Here is a 13556-nt window from a genome sequence, read left to right as displayed (position 1 = left end):
TATTTCAGAACAATGGAATTGGCTTACTATATTGGTGATAACTTATTATAATTTACTAGAAGCTACTCCATGGTCAAAAGGAAACACATTTTCATTTTACAGAACATTTGCCAGAATTTTACGCACAAAGTTTGGGTGTTCACCCGACCCAGAAGCACGTAAAATCACCCTTGTGCAATATTTTGGTTGACGCGTGCGCGCAAGTCGGAAGCAACAATTGGTTGGCATTTAAAATTGTCTGTCTGCTTTTACAGTTGGCAGGCAGGCTGATTGGCCAGACGCCCATTACTATTTAGCTGCAACTTTGATCCACGACGGGATGAAATTCAGGACTCAAATAAAATTAACAAATGTGTTTGGGGACTAAGGTCTGTGTATGAGTGTGCTGCCTGGACACTCATGGCATAGTTTCGCCATTGATATTTATTTTTCACAGGGCCACAGCTCTGCAGCGGCTTCTTCTTGCCCTCTCTGGCAGTGCTCAGCCTTTCATAGAGTGTGTTTCACGCTGGATGGTCTTTAATTGGCCATGCAGTGTAATACCGTATTAACAACACAATCTTTGGGATGAGTGGGTTTCACATCTGCTCCCGCCTGCGCTGACTTTGGGAGCATTCTGAATGTAAAATTCAGATCATGTTGATTGTCCCAGGAATATACAGTGATTGGTAACATGATTGGCAGAGCTTTAGTAACCTCTGTGATAATGCATTGCCAAATTCATAAAACAGACAAACTGAGAAATAGACTTTAATTTATTTGTTCATGGAATGCGGGCATCACTGGTAAAGTCATTCCGAGTTGCCCGAGAGAAGGTGGTGGTGAGCCCCATCTCAAATCACAAGCCCTTGTGATGTAGTACTCCCAGAAAGCTGTTTGGTTAGGAGAACAGGATAGGGAGGGCATGCCAGGAGCAGCACTCGGCATACCTGAAAATGAGATGCCAAACTGGTGAAGCTACAACACAGATCAACGTACATGCCAAACAGCAGAAGCAACATGCTGTAAACAGAGCTAAGCAATTCCATAACTAACGAACCGATTGATCAAAGCTCTACAGTTCTCCCTCGCTCAGTCATGGATGGTGGTGGGCAATTAAATAACCAGGGGAGGAGGGCCAATGAACATCTGCCTGCTGCCAACTCCGGGAATCCCTAGCATCGATCCGTCAGGGTGAACTTGATCTTCTCAAGCCTAATAAACCCAGCCATGTCACTGGTCACTGACCCACACCCCTGACTTCTGGGGCTCCGAGTCTCTCCATGCCAACAGACTCTGTCTCTGGGTTACCAGAGAGGCAAAGGGCAAGACATCGCCCATCTCGCCCTGAACTCCCGGGTCTTCTGACACACCAAAGATCGCCACCTCTGACTCAGAACCATCCTTACCTTCAGTACCTCCAACATGATGTCAGCAAACCCCTGTCAGAATCCCCTAAGCTTTGGACATGTCCAAAACATGTGGACATTATTCGCAGGCCCACCCGCAACACCACCCACACCTATCCTCCATCCCTTCAAAGAAATTGCTCATTCGGGCCACAGTCATATGTGCCCTGTGGACCACCTTAAATTGTATCAGGTTAAGCCTGGCACATGACAAGGACGCATTGACTTGCCGCAGGGCGCCCTCCCATAACATAGTCTCCAACTCCTCACCCAACTCTTCGATTTCCGCTTCACCTCCGCTATCGGGGCTCCCTCCCATTGCATCAGCTCCTTATATAATTCCAATACCTTTCCCTCCCCCACTCCCGCCCTCGACACCACCTTATACTGTAGCCTTTGAGGCGGTAGGTGCGGGAAGGCCGGCACAAAATCCCTCAAATGCAAGTAGAGAAACCAATTCTCACCGGGCAGCTCAAACACAGAAAAACCTCATCTAAAAACAGATCTCCAAACCACTTGATCCCACCCGCTGCCATCCCCAAAACCCCCTATCCAGCCCCCCATGGAGCAAACCAGTGGTTGCCACATATTGGTGCCCACACCAATGCCCCCTCCAGCCCCATGTGCAGTCACCACTGTCCCCACACCCACAGGGCTGCCACCACTACCGGGCTTGTGGAGTACTTGGCCGATGAGAATGGCAGAGGCGCCGTTAACAGTGCCCCCAAACTTGTGTCCTGACATGAGGCTGCCTCCATCCGTTCCCACACCGACCCCTCCCTCACTACCCGTTCCCTGACCATCGCTATATTCACCTGCGGGGTTTTACCCGCCCACACAAACCCTGAGATCACTGCATTCACTCTCCTGAAAAAAGCCTTGCAAATGAAGATTGGGAGGCTCTGAAAAATAAACAAGGACCTCGGGAGGACTGTCATCTTCACTGTTTGAACCCTCCCCACCAGTGAAAGCAGGAGCGCATCCCACCTTCTAAAGTCCCCCCTTATCTGCTCCATCAACTGAGCCAGATTCAGCTTTTGCAGCTTCTTCCACTCCCACGCCACCTGAATATCCAAATACCGAAAGCTCCCTCCCCCACCACCTTGAACAGCATCTCCCCCAATCTCTTCTCCTGCCCCCTCGCCTAGATCGGAAAGACCTCACTTTTACCCATGTTCAATCTGTACCCCGAAAACTGGCTGGATTTCTCTCGGATCCCCATAATCCCTCCCCCTAATCCCCCCTAGTGGGTCCGAAATGTACAGTAACAGATCGTCCGCATAAAGGGAGACTCTGTGCTCCACCCCCCCCCCCCCCCCCCCCCCCCCCCCGTACTATCCCCTGCCTGACCCTCAATGCTCTCAGCACCATCGCCAACGGCTCTATAGCCAAGGCAAAAGCAGTGGGGAGGGTGGACATTCCTGCTTTGTCCTCCACTGCTACCTAAAATAACCCAAGTGTTCGTCCGCACACTTGCCACTGGTGCCTGATACAGCTGTCGGACCCAATCCACCAAATCCTGCCCAAACCCAAAACGCCCCAGGACCATCCACAAATAACCCAACCAAAGGCCTTCTCCACGTCCATGGCGAACACCACATCCACCTTTCGTCCCTCGGGGTGCATCATTATCGCATTTAGTAGCCTCCTGATATTAGCCGTCAGGTGCCTTCCCTTCACGAACCCTGTCTGGTCCTCCCCTATCACCCCTGGCGCACAGTCCTCAATTCTCGAGGCTAAGAACTTGGCCAATAACTTGGCATCCACATTTAACAGGGAGATCGGCCTGTACAACCCACATTGCTCCGGATCCTTATCCCGTTTCAGAATGAGAGAGATCGAGGCCTGTGACATCGTCGGGGGAGCACCCCCCGCTACCTTGTCTCATTAAATGCCCCTCCCAACAAAGGCTCCAGAACCCCCTAGAGCTTTTTATAAAACTCCACTGGGTATCCGTCCTGGCCCGGGGCCTTGCCCAACTGCATCGCCTCCAGCCTCTCCATCACTTCTACACCCCCTTCTTAAAGAGGACCGCCTTCACCTTGTTGAAGGCTGCTCTTCTCTTGGCCAGCTCCACACCCAGGTCCTGGTATACACGTAGCTTGCTGCCCTCCCAGGTACAGCGCCTCATCTGCCTGGCCCACCTCAGGATCCATTCCTTGTCCAAGAATCAGTGCAGGCAAAATTAATCGTCAGCAGAAGGCGGGGGGGGGGGGTTAGTTTAGCTTAGGGTAGGGGGTTAATAAAGGTGGGACCTGTAAGGAAGGGAGACGGCTTTTGCACTATGTTTATAGTTTCATGTACGTTGTTTATTTTGTTGTTGCAATACCAAAATACCTCAATACCACCATCACCATCAATGGGTTCCTCATCTGCACCCGGTCCACTTCCAAGGGCTGTACAAATTCCCCCTCTCCCAGCAGCTTCTCGAACATTCGAACAACATACACGTTGGCATCCCTTCCATTGCCAGCCTTCGACAGTCCCACAATCCTCAAATTTTGTCTGCGAGACCGATTTTCCAGGTCCTCCAATTTCTCCCGCAGCCACGTCTGTTGATCCTGCATCATCCCCATCACCACTGCCATTGAGGCAAGCTGCACCTCGTGATCCCCCACTGTCTCCTCCACCTTCTGGATCACCTGGCTCTGGGCCTCCAACCTCGTCTCCATGTGGTTGAACCCCACCTTTATCAGGTCCACTACCCTATCCAGGTCCCCAAAATTCTCCTTCCTCTGCTGGGTGAACTTCTCATTCAGGAAGCCCACCAGCTGCTCCATCGACCACTGAGAGGGTAGGGCCAATCCCTGACCCTCCACCATTTTCTCCTGTGTCGCAGACACCACTCCAGTCTTCACCAGCTGATCCCTTCTTTGCCAGCCACTTCTGGTCCACACTCCATCCACCGTTGGGACTGTCTTTCCTACTACCCCTCCTGCACCATTTTTAACCAAAAGATCCACTCGTTAGCCGGGGAAAAGATCCAAAATTTCCACTAGGGGCGGGAGCCACCAAATGTGCGACCACTCACACCATGGCCGCTACCGGAAGTCCACAGTTGCCAGTTTTAAGCCAATTCAGTTTACGTCAAGTGAAATCAAGAAATGGCTGAAGGCAATAGTTACAGCAGAGACCATGGGCCCTGACAACATCCTGACAGTAATATTGAAGACTTGTTCTCCAGGTCTAGTGATGCCCCTAGCCAAGTTGTTTCAGTACAGCTGCCTTACTGTTATCTACCCATCTTTCCACAAAAGCCAGGACAAATCCAATCTGGTGAATACCACCTCATCAATCATCAGCAAAGTGATGGAAGGTGTCATTGATAGTGCTACCAAGTGATACTTAAGTTATCTGCTCACTATTGCTCTCTTTGGGTTCTGCCAGGCCTCTTGGCTCCTGCCCTCATTGCAACCTTGGTCCAAACATAGACAGAAGAGCTGAATTCATGAGACTATTTGAGAGTGACTGCCTTGACATTAACCGAGTGTGCATCAAGGATTCCTAGCAAAACTCAGTGGGAATTGGGGAGAAAAACTCTCCATTGGTTGGAGTCATCTTTAGTATAAAGTAGGTGGTTGTGGTTGTTGGAGGCCAATCATCTCAATTACAAGTCATTGTTGCAGGAGTTCCTCAGGGTAGTGTTTGAGGCTCAACCATATTTAGTTGCATTGTCAAGGTCCTTCCTTCAAGCATGAGGTCTAAAATGGGGATTTTTCTGATGATTGCAGTGTTAAGCATCGTTCGCAACTTCTTAGATCCTGAATCCTGTTCATGTGCGGCAAGACTGGGGCAACATTCAGGCTTTGTCTGATAAGTGGCAAGTAACATTTGTGTAACACAAGTACCAGGCAATGACCGTCTCCAAGAAGAGAGAATCTAACCATTTCCCCATGATAATCTGCAGCATTACCATCACTGAAACCCCATCATAAACAGCCATTTAAATACTGTGACAAACGAGCAGGTTAGAGGCTAGAAATTCTGAGGTGAGTAATTCACCGCCTGTCTCTACAAGACAGAAGACCATTAGACGTAGGAGCAGGTGTAGGCCATTTGGCCCATCGAGTCTGCTCACCATTCAGTGAGATCATGACTGATCTGTGATAATCCTCAACTCCACTCTACCACTCATAACCCTCATTCCCTATTTATTAGAAATCTGTCTTGCCTTGAACATACTTAATCATTCAGCCTCGACAGCTCTCTGCAGTAAAGAATTCCACAGATTCATTTCCAGGTCTGTGGAATACACTCCACTTGTCTCGATGAGTTTGGCTCTAACTACATTCAAGAAGCTCCACAGCATCCAGGCAGAACAAACCGCTCAATTGGTAACCTAAGAGCACCTTAAATATTCAATCCCTCTTACCCATATACAGTAGCAGCTACAAGATACACTGCACCAACTCACCAACGTTCCTTCGGCATTTTCCAAACCAGTGACTGTTACCATCTAGAAGGATGAGGGCGGTAGACACAGGGAAACACCACCACACCACACCTTCGGTTTAGGTGTTTTTCCCTCCAAGTCACATACTACCCTGACTTGGAACTATATCGCTGGTCCTTCATTGCAGCCAGGTAAAATCCTGGAACACCCTCCTCAACAGCATTGTGTGTGTACCTACATGAGGACTGCAACATTCAAGAAGGCTGCACACCACCACCTCAAGGGTAATTACACTTCAAGATCTTAAAAAGGTACTCATAACTATTTGAAAGCTTGCAACAACTTCAAACCACCTTGGAGTTGTGCTTCTGACCTTGGTGAAAGAAAGGTGACTTTCTTTCATCTCTTGATGGCCATAGATGAACTGCAGACAATCCTTTTGCCAGCTGATTTTGGATGAAATAGCATCTGCGCAGATCCAGCCGATCTGCCTAGATAACTTGACCTGATTGTTTTCTTTTCTCTGCAAGAAGCCAAGGCACCACTTCTCCAACATCTCCCCATGTAAAGTATATTTTAATACCTGGGCTCCACCCTTGGCCACCTCTGTTTGTCATAGTAGTAAGTCATAATTATATTTTTTCAGGGATCAGATGTCATTTCTGATGTGGTCAAAAGCAGGATCTCTACTCGCTGTTGGAACAACCAAAGGAAATCTGCTAATCTATAATTTACAGACCTCCCGCAAAGTTCCAGTCCTCGGTGAGTAAAATATAACATCTTGATACTTATTGGTTTTAGATCCTTTGACTATTGAAGACTTGAAAAGCAGCTGACCTGATGCAATATTTTATGTTCTCAAATGTGTAACATCATAATTCTGGAATAGGGTTTTTATATTTACACTCTTAGAATTTCCTCATGTAATTGAGTTTAATCTCTGGTGGATAGGAAAGTAGTTTACCACAGAAATGTGAAATTGATCTCAGCTCAATTGTTCAAATTTTTGTGTTGGGATCCTTGTGACTTCCATCAGGGAGCCGTACTGGTTTTGTTTCAGCAGGCCATCGAGGAATATGAGATTTGCCAGTCTTGAATGGAAAATGGTAGCCAGGTTTCTTGCACCCAAGTTCCTTTTGGCATGGGAATCTCCATGCGAGGAATCCAAATTTTTAAGATTAAACCTAATCTCTGTTTTACTATCCATTTTTCTTCCCCAGCCTCCATCCGCCAAAGGATCATAGAATCCGAGTGGACTTCAGGTGGTGGCATGTAGGAGGAAGTTGCAGGTTGGGTGGCTCCTGCTCGAGGCTTGATTTTTTTAGAATTTAATGCCTGGTCCCAGGGGTAATTTTTCAACAAATAAGTGCAGGAAGACATAAGAAAGGAGGGGGATGTCCAAAAACCAAAATAAAGTCTCCGTGAAGGAAGGGGCAAGTGAAGGTTTGCCATCGGGGAAAAAGGGTCAGCTCGGTAATTGGAAAGATGACAGAGGCTGGGTTGCTGGGTGGGGCCGCACTGTTCACAGCAGAAACGATGACGGAGGTGATGGTTTTAGAGTTTGAAAAGCAGTTTGCAAAGCACATAGAAGTGATGAGCAAGGAGATGATGGCAGCAATGAAGGTGCTGGTGGAGGAGGTGATTGTCCCGGTGGTGCGGAAGCAGGGTGACAAACTGAAAGGGGTGTAGGAGGCCTTGTCACAACACAGCGATTAGCTCACCTCGATGGGTGAGGAGCTGCTGAGGGTGGTGGAGGCCAACAAAGGTCTGCGAGTGAAGGTGGAGGATCTGGAAAACAGATCGAGACGGCAAAATCTGAGGGGGATCGTGGGCCTACCCGAAGGGGTGGAGGGCCCAAGGACGACGACTACTTTGCCAAGTTGTTGGCGGAGCTGTTGGGGGAGGGGGAGGATCACTCCCCGTATGAACTGGATCGGGCTCATCGGTCGTTGAGGCCTAAACCGAAGGCCAATGAGCCTCTAAAAGCGGTGATTAGGTACCGTGTGAAGGAGAATGTCCTGAGTTGGGTGAAGTAGAAGTGGGAGGTGCAGTGGGCTGGAGCCGGTATACGTATATATTAGGACTTAACCGTGGAGTTGGCGAGAGGCGGGTAGTCTTCGACTGAGTGAAGACGGCACTGTATCACAGCGGTGTGTGGTTTGGCGTGGTGTACCCTGCTAAGGTGTGGGTGACCTTTTACTTCAAGTTGGTGGAAATGACTGAAGCGCTTGTGAAGGCAGAAGGACTAGGGGAGAAGTGAGAAATGGGACTGAGGATTGGTCTTGGACTGAGGGTAGGGGAATGGAAGATTGTATATTGTTCTATTTTTTATTTCATGTTATTATATGTGTTAAATGGGGTGAAGCTACTTGGGAATGCAGGTTGCCCGGGAGTGGGGGGGGCTCCGTAGGTACAACATTTCTAGTTTGGAAGGAAGAGTGAAAGCTGATCTGGCAAGGTGGGATGGTCTCCCTCTGTCACTGGCGGGTCGGGTACAGGCGGTTAAAATGAACGTGTTGCCGCGATTTCTGTTTATTTTTCAATGCCTGCCGATTTTCCTGCCAAAGACTTTTTCAGAGAGTTTGAGGGAAGGATTACTTCATTCATATGGGGAGGGAAGGTGGCCAGAGTTAGAAAAGTGCTGCTACAGAGGGAAAGGCAGGTAGGGGGTTTGGGTCTTCCGAACCTGATGTATTACTACTGGGCGGCGAATGTAGAGAAGGTGCGGAGCTGGGTCAGAAGGGTTGACTCCTAGTGGGTCAGAATGGAGGAGAGGTCGTGCAGGGGGTCGGGATTGAAAGCACTAGGAACAGCACCGCTCCCGATAGCCCTGGGGAAATACTCATGGAGTCTGGTACTAATAGCTTCATTGAGAATTTGGAGGCAGTTTCACCAACACTTCGAGTTGGGGGCAGGGTCAAGGGAGATGCCAATTCGGTGGAACCACAGATTTGAGCCAGGGAGGTGGGATGGAAATTTTCTGAAATGGGAGGAGAAGGGGATTAAGACACTAAAAGATTTGTTTCTTAGTGGTCGGTTTTCAGGATTGAAGGATCTGGAAGCGAAGTATGGGCTGGAGCAGGGGGAAATGTTTAGATACATGCAGGTTCGAGATTTTGCCTGAAAGGAGATACACAGAGCTTCCCGGTGGAGCCGGCCTCCACATTGCTGGAGGAAGTCCTGACAACAGGGGGACTGGAGAAGGGGGTAGTGTCAGTGGTTTATAGAGCTATTTTGGAAGAGGAGAAGGCACCACTGGAAGAGATCAAAGCAAAGTGGGAAGAAGAGTTGGGAGAGGATATGGAGCAGGAGTTCTGGTGTGAGGTGCTCCGGAGAGTGAATGCCTCCACCTCGTGCGCGAGGTTGGGGCTGATACAGCTGAAGGTGGTATACAGAGCACACCTCACGAGGGCGAGGATGAGCCAATTCTTTGAAGGAGTAGAAGATATGTGTGAACGTTGCGGTGGGGGGGAGGGGGGGGCGCTAATCACGTTCATTTGTTTTGGTCCTGTCCAAAGCTAGAGGATTACTGGAAGGAGGATTTTAGGGTAATTTCTAAAGTGTGCACGTGAAACTGGGCCCGGGCCCCCTGGAGGCCTTATTCGGGTGTCGGACCAGCCAGGGTTGGAAACTCGTGCGGAGGCAGATGTTGTAGCCTTCGCCTCGTTGATCGCCTGAAGGTGGATCCTGATAGGTTGGAGAGCAACCTCTCCACCCTGTGCCCTGGCGAGGCAGGGGGACCTGCTGGAATTCTTGACTCTTGAGAAGGTTAAGTTTGAACTGAGGGGAAGGCTGAAGGGGTTCTACAATTCATGGGCATTTTTCATCATGCACTTTCAAGAACTGGATAACATCGATTGGTTTAGCACACTGGACTAAATCGCTGGCTTTTAAAGCAGACCAAGGCAGGCCAGATGCACGATTCAATTCCTGTATCAGCCTCCCCGAACAGGCGCCGGAATGTGGCGACTAGGGGCTTTTCACAGTAACTTAATTTGAAGCCTACTTTTGACAATAAGCGATTTTCATTTTCATTTCACATTAGTTGGGGCGTTTGGGTGGGAGGGTTGAGGGGAGGGGGGCTGTGTATGTTAATGACAACTATGGGTGACCCTAATTCGTTTTTGTCATTTGTTTGTGTAAACATGCGGGCTACTGTTTGGGGTTTGGTGGGAGGATGGGATCGTTGTTATTGATGTGGGGATTGACATATTTGTTACTGATTATTGTTTATTTTTGGTGGTTGTACATTTGGGAGAAAATGTGAAAAAGGAGAATAAAAATATATTTTTTTAAAAACTGGGGTGAAGTTGCCTATTTAAGTAAGGCAGGAGTTGGTATTTTTTGCAGTGACTTTCCTGGAGTTTGTGTGTTTGCACTGCCTTTGTTTGTTTGAAGGGGATTTATTTGTTTTCCTGGGACCGGGTAGGGGGTAGGGAATTGGAGTGCAGTGAGGCCTGGGCAGGGGCCTCCACACTGGCTAGTGAATGGGAGTGTGGTGGGGGGAGGGCCTGTGGTCATTGGAACCTGGTTGAACAGGTTTCGATAGGCCTAGGTGTGAAAGGTGGGGTCAGTGGACTGAATCAGGGTGAGGTGTTTTCGAGAGGAAGTAGGGTGGGCCCGGAATTATGATGATGGTGGATTGGGGGGGGGGGGGGGGGGGGCAGGGGCAGGGGCAGGGTGAAGAGTCCCCTGGTCAGGATAGTTACGTGGAACGTGAGAGGTATAGAGGGGCCAGTGAAGAGATTGAGAGTGTTTGGGAACCTAAAAAGCTTAAAGGCCGATGTTGTCATCGTACAGGAGACTCATCTGAAGGAAGGACCAGGTGAGGCTCAGGATGGGCTGGGTGAGCCAAGTATTTCGCTCAAGGTTCGACAGCAGGGCACTGGGCGGTAGTGGTTTTGATGGGTAAGAGAGCGAGGTTCCAGGTGGAGAAGGTGGTGGCGGACCAGGGGGCTAGATATGTGATAGTAACAGGGGCGTTGTGAGGGGAGGTGGATGGCGTTGGCAAATTTGTATGGCCCTAACTGGGATGATGCAGGATTTGTGAAGAAGGTGCTTGGGGCCATTCCAGACTTGGATTCGCACAAGCAATAGTGGGAAGGGATTGGAATCTGGTGCAAGAGCCAAGGATGGACAGATCACAGCCGCGCTGCTCCCCCAGTCAGGTTGGGCGAAGGCGCTGACTGGGCTTATGAGGGAAATGGGGTGGGTGGGGGTAGACCCATGGAGGTTCTTGCACCCGAGGGAGTTTTTCTCCTGCGTTCATAAGGTTTATTTGAGGATAAGACTTTTTTGTAGTGAGTAAGGAATTGCTAGTGGGGGGCTAGGGGATCAGAGTATTCGGCAACAGCGATCTCTGATCATGCGCCGCATTGGGTGGAGATGGTCCTGGAGAAAGGGGTAGTGCAGAGACCAGGGTGGAGAATGGATGTGGGGTTGCTTGGAGACTGATGTTTTTGTGGGAAGATCGGAAGGTGATTGAGGAGTAAATGGGCTTTAGCTACAGGGGGAAGTAACGCAGGTGGTGGTATGGGAGGCCCTGAAGGCAGTAGTGAGGTGGGGAGGTGATATCATTTAAGGCCAAGGTGGACAAAGAGAAGAGGGAAGAGCGCTAAAGGCTGATAGAGGTGATGTTGGACGTGTACAGGAGGTACGCAGGGCGTGCAGATCCGGCACTTTTGCACAGAAGGAGGAAGCTTCAGGCTAGCTCTGATTGGTTGTCCACGGGGAAGGCGTTGTGCCAACTGAGGCGGGTGAGGGGAGCAATTTACGAGTATGGGGAGAAGGCAAGCTGGCAGGCAACTTCGGAGGGAGGTGGCAGCACGGGAAATTGTCCAGATGCGGGATAGGGCAGGGAAATTGGGATTGTTGAAGAGGTATTGACGGCAGGAGGAATGGAGAAGGGGGTGGTGTTGCCGATCTACGGGAAGATTTTGGAAGAGGACGGGATGTCCATGGAGGGGATTAAAGCCAAGTGGGAGGAAGAGTTGCGAGAGGTTATAGAAAACGGTTTGTAGTGTGTGGTGCACCGGAGGGTGAACGTCTCCACCTCATGCGTAAGGTTGGGGTTGAAACTGCTGAAGGTCATGTATCGGGCGCACCTCACAAAGACGAGGATGAGCCGACTCTGAGGGAGTGGAGGACATATGTGAGCATTGTGGGAGGGGCCCTGCAAACCATATACATATGTTTTGGTCCTGTCCATACCTGGAGAAGTATTGGAGGGAGATTTTCAGCATAATCTCTGGGGTTCTGCACGTGAACTTGGAACCAGGTCCCCTCAAAGCCATTTTTGGAGCGTTGGACCAGCCCTAGTTGCAGGCAGGTGTGGGGGCAGATGTTTTAGCCTTCGCCTCACTGATTGCCTGGAGGCGGGTCCTGTTGGGGTGGAGGTCAGCTTCTCCACCCTGTGCCTCGGCTTGGCAAGGGGGCCTACTTGACTTTCTGATTATAGAACATAGAGCATAGAACACTACAGCGCAGTACGGGCCCTTAGGCCCTCGATGTTGCGCCGACCTGTGAAACCATCTGAAGCCTATCTGACCTACACTATTCCATTTTCATCCATATGTCTATCCAGTGACCACTTAAATGCCCTTAAAGTTGGCGAGTCTACTACTGTTGCAGGCAGGGCGTTCCACACCCCTACTACTCTCTGAGTAAAGAAACTGCCTCTGATATCTGTCCTATATCTATCACCCCTCAATTTAAAGCTATGTCCCCTCGTGTTGGTCATCACCATCCGAGGAAAAAGACTCTCACTGTCCACCCTATCTAACCCTCTGACTATCTTATATGTCTCTATTAAGTCACCTCTCAGCCTTCTCCTCTCTAACGAAAACAACCTCAATTCCCTGAGCCTTTCCTCGTAAGACCTTCCCTCCATACCAGGCAACATCCTAGTAAATCTCCTCTGAACCCTTTCCAAAGCTTCCATATCCTTCCTATAATGTGGTGACCAGAACTGCACGCAGTACTCCAGGTGCGGCCGCACCAGAGTTATGTACAGCTGCAGCATGACCTTGTGGTTCCGAAACTCAATCCCCCTGCTTATAAAGGCTAGCACACCATATGCCTTCTTAACAGCCCTATTAACCTGGGTGGCAACTTTCAGGGATTTATGTACCTGGATGCCGAGATCTCTCTGTTCATCTACACTACCAAGAATCTTGCCATTAGCCCAGTACTCTGCATTCCTGTTACTCCTTCCAAAGTGAACCACCTCACACTTTTCCGCATTAAACTCCATCTGCCACCTCTCAGCCCAGCTCTGCAGCTTATCTATGTCCCTCTGTATCCTATAACATCCTTCAGCACTATCCACAACTCCACCGACCTTTGTGTCATCTGCAAATTTACTAACCCATCCTTCTACACCCTCTTCCAGGTCATTTATAAAAATGACAAACAGCAGTGGCCCCAAAACAGATCCTTGCGGTACACCACTATTAACTGAACTCCAGGATGAACATTTGCCATCAACCACCACCCTCTGTCTTCTTTCAGCTAGCCAATTACTGATCCAAACCGCTAAATCACCTTCAATTCCATACTTCCTTATTTTCTGCAATAGCCTACCGTGGGGAACCTTATCAAACGCCTTACTGAAATCCATATACACCACATCAACAGCTTTACCCTGATCCACCTGTTTGGTCACCTTCTCAAAAAACTCAATAAGGTTTGTGAGGCATGACCTACCCTTCACAAAACCGTGTTGACTATCGCTAATCAACATGTTCTTTTCAAGATGATTATAAACCCTATCTCTT

At 49.3% G+C, this 13556-nt stretch overlaps 1 protein-coding gene across 3 annotated transcripts in view; it reads left to right on the top strand.

Moving 5' to 3' along the window:
- wdr19 (WD repeat domain 19) overlaps positions 1-13556 on the top strand; it is a 215643-nt gene that overhangs the window by 57210 nt on the left and 144877 nt on the right. For all 3 annotated transcript variants that reach the window (XM_038791401.1, XM_038791400.1, XM_038791402.1), the window contains exon 5: positions 6428-6543. In XM_038791401.1, coding sequence (XP_038647329.1) covers positions 6428-6543 — 116 coding nt within the window. The remainder of the gene's footprint in view (positions 1-6427; positions 6544-13556) is intronic.

Source organism: Scyliorhinus canicula, chromosome 3, assembly GCF_902713615.1.
Source record: "Scyliorhinus canicula chromosome 3, sScyCan1.1, whole genome shotgun sequence".
Classification (NCBI taxonomy): Eukaryota; Metazoa; Chordata; class Chondrichthyes; order Carcharhiniformes; family Scyliorhinidae; genus Scyliorhinus; species Scyliorhinus canicula.
This window is presented reverse-complemented; position numbering and strand designations above follow the sequence as displayed.